At 39.7% G+C, this 19,533-nt stretch overlaps 1 protein-coding gene across 1 annotated transcript in view; it reads right to left on the reverse strand.

Annotated features, from left to right (window-relative positions):
- Window positions 1–19,533, reverse strand: part of TPLATE (ARM repeat superfamily protein) — a 159,347-nt gene that overhangs the window by 45,508 nt on the left and 94,306 nt on the right. The window contains exon 3 of the mRNA XM_089421006.1: window positions 12,491–12,855. Within this exon, the coding sequence (XP_089277132.1) occupies window positions 12,491–12,855 (365 nt within the window). The remainder of the gene's footprint in view (window positions 1–12,490; window positions 12,856–19,533) is intronic.

The following is a 19,533-nucleotide window of genomic DNA, read 5'->3' on the forward strand; positions in this document are numbered from 1 at the left end:
CACACCAGCAGATGCAGAGGCGACTATGGATATAAGGGAGGAGGAGGATGCAGAGGAGAGCAGTGGTGACCATGATGATGAGGACATTGATGTTGATTCTGATGATGACTCTGAGGATTGATGACTACCTATTGCCTTGAGGCTTGTATACCTGTAGTTGTTTTATATTTTCTATTTCTATTTGCCATTGGCATTGCACCAGCACTACCTATGTAACACATTTTGATTTGATGACTTAATGAGAAAACTACAGTTGTCAGTGTCTTTATCTTACTATCTTGTAGTTGTAAGTTGTCTTTCATTTATGAATTATGAATCATGATTTATGTGACCACTGACATGTATTTGAATTTTGTATGTACTATGCATGCTATAGATGAAGATCTATGTTTGAAATCAATGAATTTGTATCATTAATTAGAATTTGTATCATTAATTAAAATTTGTGTAGGAAATATATAATTTTAATATATATATATATATATATATATATATTAATAAAATAATATATAACGAATCCTACATGTCCTGTTCCGGGAGGTCAACGTGTCCGAATCCGACACTCGAATCCCAGTATCCTACGAATCCCGAATCCCCGTGTCAAGTGACTTAGCTTAGAAGTTTCACTGTAGCCCAGAAATGTTCCTTTCTTCCCAAAAGCATCCAATTTGCTTCTCTTTTCTTTCAGCACATGAAAATATACGAGACTACCAAAAATTTGAAAGTGAGAAACATTAGGTTTCTTACCGGTGAAAAATTCTTTGGGAGTTTTGGAGTCCAATGCTTGATGAGAGCATCAATTTTGAACATACACAGCGGTGTTTGCAGCTTCGGCCCATAAGAACTTTGAAAGGCTTTGATCATGAAGCATGGCACGAGTGGTTTCTACGATAGAACAATTCTTCATTTCAACAACACCATTTTGTTCAGGAGTATGTGCGGTAGTAGTCTCCCTCTTAATGCCAACTTCTCTACAATAATTTTTGAACTCATTTGATTCATATTCGGTACCATTCTCAGTCCTCAATATTTTGATCTTCTTCCCGGGTTGATTTTCGACCAAAGCTTTGAAAGAACGAAACCATGAGAATATTTCATCCTTCTTCAAGAAATATATCCAAGTCTTGCGAGAGAAATCATCCATAAAGATATCATAATATAAATATCCTCCTAATGAGTTCATGGGCATTGCACCAGATAGATCAGAACGAACCAACTGCAATATGTCGGTAGTCTTGCTATCACTTGAGGGGAATGGTCCCCTTGTATGCTTTCCTTTGGCACACCCCTGACAAACACCTTCATGTTCTACTTTAAATTCGGGCATACCTATCACCATCTTCCTCACATCGGGTAGAGCCTTATAATGTAAATGAGCAAACCTTCGGTGCCATAATTCGGATTGAAGTGATGTGTCGCAAGACATAGCTCCCAATGGGCTTCCTCCAACTTGATATAGGCTATCAACCCTGAAGCCAAGTGTAAATGCATCTTTGAAATTTTTATTCCACACACGTACCTTTCCATCAATGAATGCCACCTTGAATCCTTTGTCCTCCATCATCGAGATAGATACCAAGTTCTTCTTTAGATCGGGTACATATAGTACTTCTTGTAGATGAATGGTGTTACCTTGATACAATTGAAGAGTAACATTCCCAACACCCTTCGTAGGATAGGTGGCATTGTCTCCAAGAATAATTTCTAAACTTGTATACTTTTCAATCAGATATGAAAGAGCTTCCTTATACCCAGTGAAGTGCCTTGACGCACCATTATCAACCAATCAATTTCCCAAAGTGTCCGGGGGAAATGCAGTAGAGAGGGCAGATATAAGATAAAATTACTTTTGCTTGTTATCAACAACATTAGATTCATCATACCTGGTGTTTCTTGATCTCTTGGGAGGGCGGCCATTTCCTTTACGAGGGGCGGGAGCATTCCTTTTTCCTCGGTTGTTGAATCTGTCATTCCTTTGATTATTGTTGCCCCTGAAATTGTTGTTGTTGTGGTTGTCATCATCATGAGGTGTATCCCTTCTATTAATACACTCCCTAGCATAGTGACCAAACTTGTTTCAAATGAAGCATCTTCCCCTCCTTCCATGTTTGAAACCCAACCCTCCTTGACATTGCTTCTTTGAACTTGCATTGCTCTTTTTAGCATGAGCAGAGAATGCAGTAGGATCATTCCTATTTAGAAGCATATCTAGTTCCATCATCCTTGTTTTCTTCTTGAGAACATCTAGTCAGCAATTCTTCAAAACCTAGAATCATGTCGTTGTTAAGAATAGTAGTGTTGAACATGTGCCATTCACGAGGGAGTCCTCTAAGGGAAATGAGAGTAAGCTCCTTATGAGCAATAACTTCTCCAATTGAAAGAAGATCATTTTTTATCTCAGTAATCCTCATGAAGTAGGATTGAATATCTTCATTTCTTCCCTTTTTTATATCCTTCACCTTGTTCTTGAGGAAAAGAATTTGGTTTGCATTTCTAGATTTGAAGATGCCAACCAACCTGTCATATATCTCCTTTGATGTGTTCAAATTAGAGATGTAAGAAACTAAATGCTTATGAATAGAATCCCTGATGATCTTCTTGGCTTTGACTTCACCCTTCTTGTACTTTGTCTTAGCAGCAACCGATGCATTTGAAGGAGGTTCTGAAATCTTTCCCTGCACATAATCCATAACATCTTGCTCTTCTAATGTCAAATCAAGAGACATCTTCCATGCATGATAATTAGACTTATCATGAAGCTTATCATCAGACTTGAAGTAGGATGTGGAGGCCATTGAATCTTGTCCTTGATTAGTGATTGCTCCTCTTAGTGATTGCTCTTCTCACTCTTGCTTGGGCTTTGTCTTCACCTCAGCTCCGATACCATGTTAATTTTAGATAACAATGGTATGTTCTATGCTTAGAGCAATTTTACTTCAATTTCTTTATTAGCCCAATATCAATATCCAGTTTAGCAATCACATCATCATGATAGTAAAATGCAAATAGAACATAAACAATAACAGTAAAAGACAAGCCAAGACAAGAGGAAACAAGATATTTCACTAGCCAGGAACAAACCCCAATGTGGGGAAACCCTTGATCAATTCTTCTTATAATTTTTCAAAAGTTCAGCACAAAGAGAGTACAATATACAAAATTCACTTGCCCAATCACAGCGAAATCTAATCAGTCAAACAACAGAAACAGAAAGCCCTAACCATAAAGTCAATGCTGGTCAACAAGGCAGATTTGACCTCCAAAATAGCTCAGTGAAACTCAGTCAACTCAGCCTCCAATAGCAACTTAAATCAGCCCAAAAACAGTCTGAAATTATCCAGTCAAACCTGGTCAAAGAAAGTCAACACAACAGCAAGCCCTAACACAATCAACATTGGTCAAACAAAGGTCAAACCGCCTCGGATTTCATGCCCAGAACTGCGGCCTGTCCAAAAAGAAATACCCCAAACAAAACCGCAGTCAAAGATGGTCAACACTAGTCAAAACAGCCTTCTGCAATTTTCAGTGAACATAGAAAAAGTACAGTGCTTTCTTCGCACGTGTGGAGAGTGAGAAGCCTCAAAAATCCCTACCCGATCAAGAAGAGAGAGATGTATGTGAGAATGAAGTGTCCTAATGAGGAGACACCTTGTATTTATATGCAAACGTTGAGGATGAATAGACGTGATTGTTGGGCTTCTAAGCCTACATGAGTTTGTTGGTCGACCTTGACAATTTGTCCATAATCAAAATAAACTCATAATTCCATTTGTACATGTCAAAATGGGATGATCTTTAGATCAATCCTACACTTCTCGGAGAGAGGAATCCAATAAAAATATCAACTACCTAATATGAGTTGTCCGAGGTAAAGTTTGGCCCTAGTTGCCAAAATTAACAGCGACCTATGCAAAAACTCCTACTAACACTGGCTATAGAGAATGAAGTGGGAAAGCTCCAATTCTTTGGTGACTCAAAGTTGCCTACAGAATCAGCAAAGGGTGCATTCAGACTCCGAAACCTAGTTTTGGATCAATTCCTTGATCAAATCAAAGAAGCAGCTACACAGTTTCATGAAATTACCAATGTTCCACCAAATTTCCAGGATGCAGGAGAACAATAGCAAGGAAATACACATATAATATGTGTGGAGACACCCGCTTAATTTTAGGAAAATCCATGGGGAAAGGGGGGATGTCGAGGTCTCTGGCATAGGAGACCCTGTCTCTAGAATTATAAACCAAAGAAAAGAAAAAATCCCAACAATAAAAATTCATTTCATGAAAATTCATCAATGTGCAACATAAATACTAAATTCAAAATAGTGGATGATATAAACATGATTCAGATTCAAATGCAGAAATGAAACACATTGATTTAGATTCATCATTCATCATTCTAAATAGTACTAAGCAAAATAGTAGATATTGTTAATTTTCCTGCGAACCTAGAACCTGGCAAACCATTAATCTAGTAGATTACAGGTATACTGAATGAATTCATAACTAGGTTCTTAGCACAAGTTAGTGGAAGAAAAAACATGACTAATCATAATGACACACATATTTTGCCCATTCAAATCAAACCATCAGTAAAACATTTAGAACCCACTTGGGCTCCCGTTTGGGGATAATGGCCCAACTGATGAAATTACATGTACAACAATGGATCTGATCCAATCAATCAAGCACTCAATGGTTGATCTTGATCTCCTTGTTGCCCCTTCCTCAGACCAACCACACTAGAGCATCACTCTCCTCACTAAGATGCCTCTCTCAATTTTGTGCACTATATGGTGTGTCTTCTCCCTCTCTTTAGCCTAGCTTTGATAACTTTTAGATGAGCTAAATCCCTAGACCTAATCTCCAAAGCGATTGACAGCCAAAATTAGATTTCACCTCGCTTGATATCAAGGGTTGAAATTAAAGCATAATTACCAAAGTAAACACTTTATTGTTTCTAATGTTTCTTTAGCTCAATAAGCCAACATAACAATTATGTGTTTTTCCTTAATTAAAACTTAGGATAAGTTGCAAATGCAACTTGCTCACACAAGAGCAAGTGTCTAAGGAGACTTTGTGCGACTTTGCATATTTAGACACTTAGGCCTATGCATAAGTACCTTCCCGAGCTACAAAGATCAACAATCCCTCTTAATGAGGGAGATACTTCTGCCCCTTGGAACTGGTTTCAATCCTCAAACTACATATGTTGCAATAGCAACTCCCTTTGAACTGGAAACCTTCATTGCCACCTAGTCTAAAAACATCCTCGAAGTCCTATTCCCCTTGGTCTAGTTTCTAGAAGCCTCTTGCTCCAAACCATCTTATAAGGTCATCTCATACCGAGGGGACTTCTTGATAGATTTGGAGGAATCTATCAACAACTCTTTGCATCCTGAACCTAAGGAAAAATTCCCTCTGTGTTGTTCAACCTTCAAAGGTTCCCACTACTTGTCCTTTGTCACTGCTCTGCTTCTTGCCATTGCTTGTATATGTTGGTCCTTTAGCTTATACATGTTTCTCTCTCTAACTCCAGTCACATATACCTCTTCAGAGCTAGATCCCTTGGGTCTAAACTGTACCTTTCCATCCTGGAATGCTACACAAAACCCCTTTTTCTCCATCATAGAGACTGAGAGCAGACTCCACCTCAGTTCTTGCATCCATAACACATCTTTCATTTGCATCCTGCCTCCTACCTCAAGTTCGAATACCATTGTTCCAACCCCTTTAACTGCATGTTTGGCATCATCACCAAACTCTACATGCAGTTCTAAGTCCCACTCCGTCAAGCTATCAAACTACTTCCATGCTGTCGTCATGTGTCTTGTGGCTCCACTCTTTAGCAACCACGCACACACTCGTAATGTGCCTAAGGTAAGGTAGCAAATAAGTGTGAACTCGGTTTCAAACTTCCTAGCAAACTCCTCTTGAGGTTCTACCAATGCTGGTACATTTGATTGTGTGCATTTCCCCCCTTCTTCCTCTTTGGCCATGTTGCGCACATTTTGTCAAAGTTCCAAGGAAGCGAAAGTGCCCATTTTTTCAACATGATTGGGTCATCTATCAGTAGTTTACATGTCACTGTAAACCCATTCCACAAGTTATGTAATCTAAATGATCCTAGTAAGACCTTGAGTATATGTAACAACCTAGGTAAGTCTATAATTTTGATGACGAACTTCATCATAAGAGGTTTTTTAACCTTGTTGATTACCTGTGTTTCTAGACACAGCTAATCAATTTTTTCCGTCCAGCTTAAACCCCAAAGCTAGAGTGAAATTTATTGTCATAATCTTAGGTGAGTCCTAGTGTTTTTAGTCGAGTCTGATGTAAAAATGATTTGGGAAAAATTTAAGCTAGTTGGCTTAATTATTTTATTACAAATCACTTGGTCTACTAGATCATATTGTGTCACAGATGGGTTATGTATCTTGAAGGTCTAAGCCAAATGTGTATTCCCCCTTTGAGGGTCATAAATATAAAATCTTATGTATTATAGAGTGGAAAATTAATTAAACCCCCTCATGTGTAAATTAATTCATTTTTCTGGCAAAATAAAATTAAATCCTAAGCCAAAAAATTAATTAATAGAGTCAAAATTAAATTGTCTTAGGAAAAATAATTCTCCAAGTGGAAAAATTTGTAGGTCTTAAAGGAATCAATTTTTAAAGGTCCTCCACAAAGGGAATATTGTATATTTCAAGAAAATTTGGACCCTTGGATGGTATCTTGATTTTTACCAATATTTTCCCGATTTTTACGATTTTTTGGTTTTCCGGCCCTTGCTGATTTATCCCAATGTTCACAACATTGGTGACGTTCAACACCCTACACAGTTGCTATCAACAAGTTGTTATGAGTCTACAAGTTATAGGTCTACGAGTACCAGGGAATGTTGGGATTCTCATGCACTCTTCGTTCGAGCACATGGATCAAGTAACCCACATGTCTTAGAGTTGGAGCCAAATGTTACCCACCAAAAGTAGGTAACCCATAGGAGAACATTTTTCTCTTTGTTAATTGACCAGCCAACAACCCTATGATGGCTCATAAATAGCTTTACATCAAACTCTCCATCGATGCTTTGGTCAATGATCTCTCCCACTAGGTCATCTATCAGAAGGTACATTAGCCATTCTTGTAATCATGTGCTTTCATTTAATGTTGAGGGCATATTAATATGGATCACAAGCCTCGTTGAAGGATTGAATGCTCTTGATTGTACCATTGTTTCCATTCTTCACCTGGGAGGCTATCCATTGCCCCTAGTCCAGTGTTACCTCCCTTCAAGTCCTTCCTTAAGGAGGGGCACTGATTGAAGTAGCCTGCCCAAGGTACTCCATACTTACCACATTCAATGTCTCCCTTATATCCACATCTATACTTTGGGCTAATTTTCATTTGTCATTGGGACTGGCACCTTATATCCTCATCTTCAAGCCAGGGCCGGTAAATTTTCCTTAAGAGGTTGATGCAACAGAACGAACGATAAAAGCACATGAAGCCAAAACTAAAGAAAAGAAAAAATGCAAAAGATTGTTGGGACTTAGAAAGCACATTGGAAAAATCCTAGCATGAGCTCTATCGCCCTCACTAGCCATCACCCAATTCCTTGACATCTTATTCTACATCACAAAGCTTGACTGTCCCAACCCCGATAACTGAGAAATTGCTACATCTTTAATGGATATTGGAAAAGCACAAAGTAAGCTTGGTCTCCAAAGATATGCATGAAAGAAAGATAAATCATTAAAGTAAAAGGTGCATCAAAGTGGTGGAAAAAGTAAGCCAAGGAAAGGGGTAACTCATGATTCCACAATTGCTCCCTCTTCTCATTATAGTACTCAAAGATGTTGGACCCCCTCTAGTTGGTACCATGGCTATGGCCATCTTCCTTGAAGTCTTGCCCACTCCATTACCATCATTGTCACATGCACATATGGATTGATGGGTCTACCCATGACATGTCCTTCCCCTTAGGGGCTGGAAGCACCTAATAGGGTGGAATGCATAACCATCCCTAACACAGGTGTGGTAACTTACCTACAAATTCTGAGCTAGAAAGACATTGGAAGATAAGGCTTGTGTGAACTATTCTTGTGCCCCTAACATTGAATATGGCTCAAAATGATACTTTAATTGTTTTTTTCGCTAATGATGTTGATCTCACTTCATACTAAGGATATGTTCTTTAATGGTTTTTGTCGCTAATGTTGTTGATCTCACTTGATACTATGGATATGTTTCAGCCATTTCATCACTCACACAGCAAAAATCCTTTGAAAGAAGACATGGTGCTTATCCAGCACCTTTAAAAGGAGGTTTGCCCATTGTTGAGTGCAAACAAGACCTTTTAGCCCCAATATTTCCCTCATGATATGGATGTTGGGCCTTGATAAGACTACACATGGTTGTATGCCCCTTGCTACACCTCCAGATGCTTAAATGTTAGCAAGAAGGGAAGGTGTTTGGCTTGTTTGACGATGTACCACGATGGACCGAAGATGCCCTAGGCTTGCCTTGACCCTATTTCATGCACATTGCCTCCTAGAGCTTAGATGAGGATGGTTATCACTAAGATGACTTGGGAGGACTGGTACATCATGCCCATGTGCCAATGCTTGCCTCAAAGCTTTCCATGTCACCCCCATGTGCCCAATAAGGGTCACATAGACCTCCTTGTAGATGATATCATGGTGGAAGAAGAGTTATTTAGGGATATTCCCATGCACTTTGATGATTTCTTCTTGGAGTGAGGAGCACTCATGACCTTCTTTGTCGCTTGATGGAGATCACCCATTTTGAGAGGATGATGTCATAATGAAGAGCCTTTATTCCCATACGTGTGCACTATTTTGTTGCATTCATTATGTTTTAAAAATTTAAAGCTACCTTAATGTCGACTTTTGATCTTTAGGCCTAGCTGAATGCTCAAGTAAATTTTTTAGGGCTTTTATTTGTAAATTAATGAAAAGTGGCATAGCTACCCTCATATAGATAAAGGAGAGTCACTTTCATTTTGAGTCATCAATAACACAACACTTCTCTCTTTCTTAAGAAGTGTGCATTACCTCTCTTGGACACAATGTGATCTTGGTGGAGAAAATTGTCTTGGGAGGGATATTTTTACATCAGGAGACTTGTCTTAGATTGATGAAGTCATTTTTGATTGAATGCTGCAAGTCTATTGTTGATTTTCTTCCATTTCACCCACAAATTTCTGAAAGTATGGTTTCTTTGTGTCGTATTAAAAGGTGCAATATCTTTCATGAAATCTTATTTCTTTATGCTTTGCTAAATTAGTCTTTCAATAATCTATCAAGGGAACTTGGTTGATGCATCCCTTGACCTTAAATCTCCACTTGTCGCGTCCATTGTGTCCTCATTATGGGACACGTGTCCCCTTGATTTGTTTGTCGCGCAGCCCATAACAGTCAATTTTGGGTCATTTTTCCCTCGCTTTTCTCTATCTCTCTTGTTGTGGGTGTGTGGGAGTGACTAACAAAGGGTTTGGGAGCAATTTGGAGGCGATTCAAGCAACAGGTAAGAAGAGAAGGCTTGAGCAGTCCAAGGAAGAAACAGTGGTGTATGTGCACACCAACCTTCGTCTTATTTACAGGCGGAGAGATGAGTGGTTGAAGGGAAAGACAAAGATGTGGGATGTCTTTCCTGATGATACGGGTTTGGACAACAGTGTTGAGTCGACATTGGCCAACTTGGATCTTAATGAGCCAGTGCTAGAGCTTGTCACTTTTGATGATGGTGATATTGTTGAGGGGTCATCCTCCAAACCAGCAAATGCAAAGATGACATTGGATACAGAGGAGAGCATTGGTGACCATGATGATGACATTGATGTTGATTTTGATGATGATGATTGATGACTAATGAGCTACCTACTGCCTTGAGGCTTGTAGCTGTTTTGTATTTGCTATTTCTATTTTCCATTGGCATTGCTACTACCTATGTAACACATTTTGATTTTGATGACTTGATGAAAAAACTGCAGTTTCTTGTCTTTCCCCTATTGGATCATTGATGAATTTATCACAATTGTATTTGTATGCATAATGTTACTTTGTAAAACTTACATCTAGATGAAGATCTTTGTTTGAATCAATGAATTTGTATCATGAATGAGAATTTGTGTAAGAAATATCTAATTTTTAATATATATATATATATATATATATATAATGTGTCCTGTTCCGGGGGGTCAACGTGCCCGTGTCAGACACTCGAATCCTTGTGTCCTTCATGTCCCGTGTCCCCGTGTCAAGTGACATAGTTTCTAGGTGTGAACATAATTGGAGCATTTTTTAGCAAATATATACCTAGAAGTGGAACCGTTTGGGCAAAAACAGTTCAATGATTTGGCTTTTGTTCGATACAACCTTAGGTTGCGGCACTACCATTTGCTAAACAAGAACTCTGAATCAAGCAACATAGTCTTGGGTGAGTTTGATACCTCGTCATAGTGGATTCTGACATAGTTTTAAAAACCAGTCTGGTCCAACTTGGAATTGACCAAACCGACGAAGAAGATAGGGCATCAGGTCAACTCGGTCACCAAACCAGACTGTTGGACCAGTTTTTAGTATTTACTGATTTAGTACCAAACCATTACAAATTGGTCTGAACTGGCTGAGTCTGTCATGAACTGACTAAGCCAGGTCATGGACCACATGCACGAACTCAGCAACTAAAGTCAACAATTGATTTGGTAGCAAAAATATACGTCTTCAAACTGTGCTTTAACCTGGAAGCAACTCAAGAAGGGAAGGAATGTTAAGGACTAAAAGATAATATTATAAATGTATAATAGATAATTATAACGATGAATAAGTAATAGTCATGTTATTGTAAGATGACCTTCAGACTTTGGAGAAGAATTGTAATGTATATGCCCCACGTTATATTGTAACCTTCATATCTCATCTTATTCAATCTATATACATAATATCCTAAATTTTCAAAAACATCTATGAGATCTGTCATGCATAGACAGTGATTCTGGTACCGGTTGTATATTTGACATCAATTATATAGTTGGCTTGAGAAACTAATAATGGAGTAGTGATATTTTTAGGAGGGACCGTACTTTCAAAAGATTTTTTAGTAGGATACTTATGCATAAATTGGATATTTTTGCATAGCATGGAGATATAATAATCCAAGAAGGCAATCAAGTACAAGATTAGGAGAAGGCCAAAGCAAGGCATCTAGCAATAAAACGCAGGGCATTGATGAAAAGGACCCATGATGAGTCAAGCGGATCATCAGTGAAAGCATGGTTAGAAGAGTTGATTGATAGTTTAGGGGCACTTGTCTAATCGAAGGGAGAATGTTGTATTAAGCATTGAATGGAGTGCAGAGAATCAATTGCAAGTGACAGGTTGAAATTGAAACCAAATTCATATTAGTGTCCACAAATGACCAAAATAGGTAAACAGGACTAGAGTACATCTGCAGGGGATAATAGCAACAGGAACACAACAAAAGGGTACTCCCAAATGAGAAAGGTCATGCAAAAAGGTACAAGTATACAAAAGGTTCTAGAAACACCCAGAACAAGGATTGAAGAGTGAACTGAACGTTGCAATTGCCAGATATACAAGAAAGAGGAGCTAATCCTCTTCATACTCAAATTAAAGACTTTAAAATCACACTAGTAAGTGCTACGGGAGAATGTCCCAAGGAAAGTAGCATGGACTGATGGGGCCTTGGAGATTTGAAAGTATAATAAGTGACATCAAAGTGTTCCCAACAGGAACCTAAAATGAAGCACTCCTAACATCTAAATGCATAAAAACCCCTATAGAAGTGAAGAAGCTGCTAATGCCTATGAACTGATGCAGCCACTGTTGACCAGTTCTCACTCCTCTCTATACCTTATATATCAAAACTTGTTCCACCTCAACTAATAAAAGTAGACAACCATAATCTGTTGAGCAAGCCAACCTCATATAATTGGAAATTGTTTTGAAAGCCATTTTCAAATTGACAGAATTCACCATGCAGGCTGACTTGAAGAAATCAGAAATTGCAAGTAGAATTCAACTTTTGTAGGCCATCATTATATTTTGCAATCAAATTTTATATTTGTGAGTCACATTTATTACAAAATAATTGTATAGTTGCAAGGTGGATTTCGTGATTGTAAGCTAGTTTTTAATGATGGAAGGGAAATTTCCTTTGATTAAAGGATATTTGTAGAGCAAATTTCGTAAATTACAGGATTGTTTATACTTTTGGTGGGTTGGTTCCAGAAGCTCATCTCAGGTTCTACATGCATGCTGAAATCAAGTTAGTTGTTACTGGCCATTTATGTGTCTTTTGGGCTCCTAACTTCATATCTGAATTACTTTGCCAATGTAAAAGGGCATGTAACAATTGACATCATCATATATTGCTTGTGAAGATAAATTTAAAAAAAAACATGTATAAATGCATGAAAAGCAAAGTTAGCATATGCTGCTGCACACCTCTCCCCAGGATGAGTTAAAATGTACTTTATTATCTGCAATATAAGACGGCACTGGTGCTTGTTCACAGAATCTGCTAAATTGCTACTCCTGAAGTCTTCCAATTCTTTTGTAAGAAGTTGAGCTGCTCGTGGATACCGCGACCCTAAATGTTGCGCGCACAGAAGAACTGCTTGAACATCTTGAAGTCTATTTGTAGCTGTGGGAGCTGAAGAATCAACACTAAAGAGTACTTTATGCATATTTGATATGATAATATTTAAGGGGTCTTCAGGGTCATCTGCCAGCAATGGATCCAAACCTTCTAAGTCAAAATGCTCTGCTAGGGCCCAGATCAGGCGTGCACATATTCTTGGAGTATTCACCTAGCAGTATGTGAAGAAACTATTAATACAGCACACAAAACAGGTGAGAAAAATAATCATAACTTAACATCCCTGATCTGCATTTGTATTTGAAACCCATGAAAGTTCGCCAACTCTCTGACAACCTCAAAATAAATAAGACAAAATTTGCATCAATCATTAAGTTACAAGAAACATTAAATCCATTGTGTAATATAGCTAACTAGTAGTTAATGTAAAGGTCATTAATGAAACACAAAACTAAACCAACTATAAAATAAGCAAATTTTATTTAATTTGCATGAATGACCAAAGGGTAGCTCAGTGAAACTCAAAATTACAATTAATGACGAACTGCATGAGTGCCAGACCAACTCCTGTAAGCAAAACACTAAAAGTAAAGCATGAGCTAAAAGAAGCTAAAATACTAAATGGGAAAAGTAAACAGAAATATAACCATAGAAATAACAAGGCGAAAGGCTACATACCATCAAAATAGAACAGATTAAATTAAATGCCCACAAGACCTAACAATCTATGGACTGAAGCATCATATTGTTGAGATCTAGAAAGGAAATGTCTAGCTACAAATGAGGGAGGTACATTTAAGTAAGATAACTAGCGATATGAAAATATGAGTGTGGGGAGGGAAGCCTGCACCCATATTGGAGATAGAAGTGGGCATAGAAGAGGAGGAGAGTGGAAATGTCTCTATAGGATCACCAACTGCAGCACAGCTAATACATTGTTTGATGATATCCTTAGGTATGACTCCAAGTTTGGGGACCAAACTACAAAGTCCTCGAGAAAGTCTAGAACAATCCAACAATACTCACCTAACACTCAAGGCAACCAAAAAGAACCTAGTAATGACAAGCTAGCGCCCAAGACGGGGGTAAGAAATTGGCATGTGCTAAGAGCTAAGATGACACCTGTGCTAAGATCAGCAACTGCAACTCATAAGCCTTGTTTGCTATCCAAAGGGCAAGTGGAGGTTCATGATCTCATAGATCTAGTGTTGGAAGTATCCTAATTCCTGGACTCCCGCTTTGTTACCGATAGACGGGATAGAAGGGGAGAAAGTGATACACCTAATGAAGCATGTTCAAAGAGGTCCTTATAGGATCTAATATTTGTCCTAATAAAATGAATTAGGCCTCTTTGGTCCAAATAGAGGAGGAAAATCCTGAAGGAATCTCTCGATTCTAGGTAAAGACAATGGATCCTCCCTCTAATCTCATGGTAAATGGGATATTTAAAAATTTGTTACTCCTCAATCTGGTGCAAGTGACACAGCTAGAAAATCATCATCTCTGACCACGAGATATGATGATCTATCCCAATCTGAAGCGAATTATAATTCAATCTGAATTGGACAATAGGGATCCTAGTGTTATGCATTGTATGTCTCTATAGGAGTGCTCGAAATATGGGGTTGCCTTAGGGATGAGGCCCTTGACGTGATCCATGTGCCATGAATGCACTTCGTATATATATCCTCTCTAATCGCCCTCTTCAAATCCACTCAGTAGTTATAAGTTGATCAAAAGCATACAATAAATACATAGAAGGCGTGAAATGGTTAATAGACATACCAATAAACTCTGTCATAGGGTTTGTCAAACTTCTACATTGAGGTTCAAAATTCAGCGAATTGCAAAGAAAAATTTTAATTTGTTTCACTTCGCCCATAGGTTCGTTCTAGTTTGATGTTGTCAGCCTATTTCCACATGCTACTATACGGACAACGTCTACGCATCCTCTCCATACCACCGTCCAAACCAATTCTAACCTTCTCACCTCATCTCCATTGTGTACCACGCTATGTGATTTGTGGCACTGAGAGATATGCTCGCAACACGTATTGGATAGAGAATGGGGCAAGTGGTGAAAAACCAAGAGAATGAGACCAAATCACATGAGATGTGCACTGGATTAGAGCCATCTACTCCTTATGGCTCCATAGGGGTGTTCCACCAACCCCTGCAGCATCTATTCCTATTTGATAGTCAATGCTAGTAAATGAACTCATTTAATCAGCAGGTCACACATTGCTACTCACAAACCACAATTAGGATTATTTATAATTTTTTATATTTATATGTTGTGTGATATTTATTGTTTTTTATACCTTATATTATATGTTAAAGTTTTACAGCATATAATACGAGTACGAGTTAATAAGTTATATATAACTAATAATAGATATTAATAAACTACAAAATATGTAGCTCTATTATTATAAAAAATTAAAAATATAAGTTTGTAAATTGTATGTATATGTGTGTTGTGTACACACACACACACATACACATATATATTCGAACCCAATGATGAGCCTTAATTGAACTTAATGACGAAATTTGAACCCAAACCATGTAACATTGAAAAAAGTGAAGTAACAAGGAGGCCCTAGGTAACAAACAATGCCTCTATCACAAGGGGCTTGTAGAAACAATCTCCTCTGAAGAGTAAAGGGTTAGGAAGGAATACCCTCTCCCTTCTCAAGGTTGAGTCTCCTTGCGTCTGGATCATATCAAGCCTTATATTGATAGAAAAATAAAGCATTCAATAAACATTTGAGCTTGCTATTTGCCTAAACTCCTTTGGTAGAATAAATTGATGTACATATTTTGATATAATTTAATAAAAGGTTATGTAATGATAATTTTTAAACTCACACCAAAATAATGGACAACAATAAAATATAACTTGTGGGATGCATTTTTATTCACAAGAGTGTACATATAAATACATTGTCGTATGACCCTTGGTTTCATATTCAAAGAGGTATCTTGTACTTCTCTGAATGTTCATATTCGTCCACACCAACCCTTATGGATTAGGTGTCCAACATTCCCCCCTCTAATTTGAAAGGGTCTATATGAGTCTAAGAAAAGAGCTAAAATACAAAATACAAAAATGCAAAAAAGCACGGCAGCCAATGGTTGAATGTGTTCTCTGAAATGGTGGTTTTTAAGGAAGACCACAAACCCAATAAGGTGGGAGAACTCAAGGCCTCTACGCGTGGTGGTTTAAGGCTAACCACCAACTGTAGAACTAAAGCATGATGTAGTTCTTGGAACAGTTCTGAATCTGGCTAGAAGTTGAAGTCTTCTACTAGTTGAAGTGCTCCCTAATGTTGGTTTAAAGTTGGCCATAAACTAATGTATTAGAAACTGAAGTCTTCTGCAAGTGGTGGTGGTTTAAGGCAAGCCACCAACCAAAAGCATGCTCATGGGGCATGAATCTGTCTCTGGCTACAACTCTAAATATGGTTATGGATGACTATGGCTCTAGGCTCTGGTTCGGGCTATGGCTCGGGCTCGCTTGATTTGGCTTCGAATCTGGTAATTGGCCATGAATTCCCCCCTGTCAGATACAAGGTGAGAATATGAAGAAATCCCAACTGCAAGACATGTCAGTACTCAAGAATGAACTCTAAAGTATGATTGAAATATCTTCTTGGTTGTTGCAACTCATTGCCAAGAAGCGATCCATCTAAGGTGAGTCTTCATTCTTGCAGGAGTCTTATGTCTAAAGCATCTATCTAAATGGTAAGTGTGTTTTCTGCAATACTTACACGGGTGAAGATCAAAAAATTGATCTTACACAACATCGCCAACTCTATCACAATGTTGGCATTTGACAATCTATGGTTGTGGAAGTGGACCAGTAGGTGAAGATGAATTGTTGTGAAGAAACCCAGCACTATGAAACTAGATTGGCTTAGAATAGTCTGGAATATGAAAGAACACATCCTTGTCATATCCAAGGCCAGGTTTATTCCAATCATTGATAAGTGCTTCCTAAGGTCTAATGATGAGCTTGGAAAGTGCAACCTGAACCTCATGAAATGGGCTCACAAAGCTCATTAGGTCACGCCCTCAATTCTTTTTTCACGAATTGCCCAACGTGCGGCATCAGTGAAACACTTAAACTTTTTCATCATTAAGTCGTTTTCCGAACTACGCATAACATTCGTATTACTTTCCATGTTAAATCATTAATGTGCGGAATTACATTAATAAAACATTCAACAGCAAGAGACACAATCCAATATGCAAGTAAGAATTTATATTAAATTTTGTTTTACAAATCGACTGGGAGCAAAACTCAACCGACGTTTTACAATTTACAACAATGGACTGTCATGCAGCTCGGCCGGCCCACTGACCTAGCCGCTGCACCGTTCAACCTTACTTGAGACACACTGCACACGGCTTAACGTTTTCACCGAACGCGTTCACCGTGCCCGTTGCACCTACCACCAGCTCGTTTGTTGTTCACCGTGGGCACACTTGCCTGCGGGCTCGTGTCGCCCCACAGCAATCCATCATCGTTGTTTACCACAGCTCGTCGCCACTGCAACTCATCGTGTCAACCGGCGGGCGCCCATACACCGAGTCGCCATGCCCGCGAGTTCACACACCCGAACTCTACAAAATACCGTGTTTGCATTCAACCTTACCGCTTGTTCTGCTGCCCAGGCGGTGTGGCGACTTGTGGCTCATCCGCTTGTCTCGCCCCGACCTGTGACTAGCTCTACCCAACCTCCGACCAAACTCTACGCTACGATATTAAACCTGCCCGACCTGCGGGCTCGTCCGCTATGTCTTTACTTGGGTAGCTCGCCCATAACTCAGAGCTCGTTTGCGATGGATGTTGGACAATCTCCGTTGTGTTTTCTCCACCAAAGCCTTTGCCAATATATACGATGGTTTATCCATAGTAGGGGCTTCAACATATAGCTAAGCCGACCCGACTTGTGTCGTTCCACCGATAATTAACCATCGGCTATGGTGTGGGGTGCCTGCACACGGGACCGCCCACCCATATAAGTTTGCCAAGGTTTGACACTCAGTCATTTTTCTGCAATGACTTGTGCGCCGCTCCCCAGCTCGTGTCGGCCAGCTCATCGCTCCGTTCGGGCGCGCGCCCAACTCGTCGTTCCAATGCCCAGCTCATCGCCCGCCCGTCATGCGCCCTTCCTAACTTTCACCAACACTTCGGTTAAACGTGCCCGGTGAGCGTGCCCGACTTGCCAATCTGCACCAATGACTCATGGGCATTACATTCTCCCCCACCTAAAGTCATTGTCATCCTCGACAATCTGGCTATCCTCCGTAGCTTCCTATCGTACTTCGCAATCTTTTTCTTCCATCTCCACAGTGAGTCCTCTGTTTCCCAGCTATCCTCCTCTGGTGCATCCTTCCATCTAATGAGAAATTCCTGTCTCATGTTACTCCCAAGTCTTGTCATTCGAAGATCCAAAATCTTCTCCAAAACAAGATTTGGTCTGTCAACAATCATGGTTGGTCCCCTCGGTGGCTCCACCCTGTCTGGATGTTTTGCATCAAGTCGACACTTCTTCAACTAACTGATATGGAAAACAAGATGTTTCGCATGCATGTGGCGCGGAAGCTCCAACTCATAGGCAACCTCCCCCACTCGCTTCTTCACCCGAAATGGCCCCTCATACCTCCTCGTCAAAGATCTCACAGTCCCCTTAGGTGGCTGAAACTGATCTCCAGTAATCCTGAGAAAAACCATATCTCCCACACTGAAGTGTGCATCCCACCTATCCTTATCTGCCCATTTCTTCATCCTCCTTGCAGCCTCGTGCAAGCGCAACCGTGCTAACTCCAAAGTCTCATCCCAAGCCTTCATGAACTTCTTCGCATGAGGACTCCTCAGAAGACCCCTCATCAAAACGGTATGAGGAGCAACTGTCCATTCACCAACTCAAATGGACTATACCCTGTCGTGGAACTCTTCTGCATGTTGTAGCTGAACTAAGCTACATCCAAGAGTTCAGGCCAATTCTTTTGATCAGCCGTCACATAATGTCTCAAGTAATCCTCCAGCAATGCATTGATTCACTCAGTCTGCCCATCTGTCTGCGGATGGTAACTCGAACTCATCAACAACTCTGTCCCGACTAACTTGAACAATGTGGTCCAAAATCTGCCTGTAAATCGCAGATCTCGGTTCGACACAATGCTCAATGGCATCCCCCAATACTTCACTATGTTCTTGAAGAACAACTCCGCAGTCTTCTCGGCTCCACAAGGTATCTTTGTTGGAATGAAGACAGCATACTTGGAAAAACGATCAACCACGACCATAATCCCATTGTACCCCTGCACCTGCGGTAACTGAGTGATGAAGTCCATCGAGACACTCATCCATGGTCTCTCTGGAATCGGTAAAGGCTGCAACAACCCTCCCTGCCTCTGGGTGTCCAATTTGTCCTGCTGACAAATAATGCATGTGTGCACATACTCCTCTACATCCTCCCTCATCTTCTCCCAAAAGAATCCTCTCTCCAATAATGCCAAAGAACGACGCTACCTTGGGTGGCCAGCCCATGGAGAATTATGGCATTCCTTCAAAAGGTGCCTCCTAAGTCCAGATGACTTTGGAACATAGAGTCGGTTCCCAAAGAATAAGAGTCCATCTCGGAGAAAAAACTTCCGTGTCTTCCCCTCCTTTATCTGCTTCACAATATTCTGCGCCTGAGTATCAGTCTCAATGCTCTCCTTGAGCTTATTCTGCATCTCTTCTGTCATCTGTACTCGACTCCTACTTCGTGCTACCCGGTCTTCCTCCCCCTCCAATGCTGCTAGTTGTCCCTTCCTACTAAGGGCATCTGCAACTGCATTGAGTCTACCCAGTCTGTACTCAATAGTCATGTCG

The sequence above is a fragment of the Pinus tabuliformis genome, chromosome 6 (genome assembly GCF_031772625.1).
Source record: "Pinus tabuliformis cultivar Carrire ecotype Pingquan chromosome 6, CPIR1, whole genome shotgun sequence".
Lineage (NCBI taxonomy): Eukaryota > Viridiplantae > Streptophyta > Pinopsida > Pinales > Pinaceae > Pinus > Pinus tabuliformis.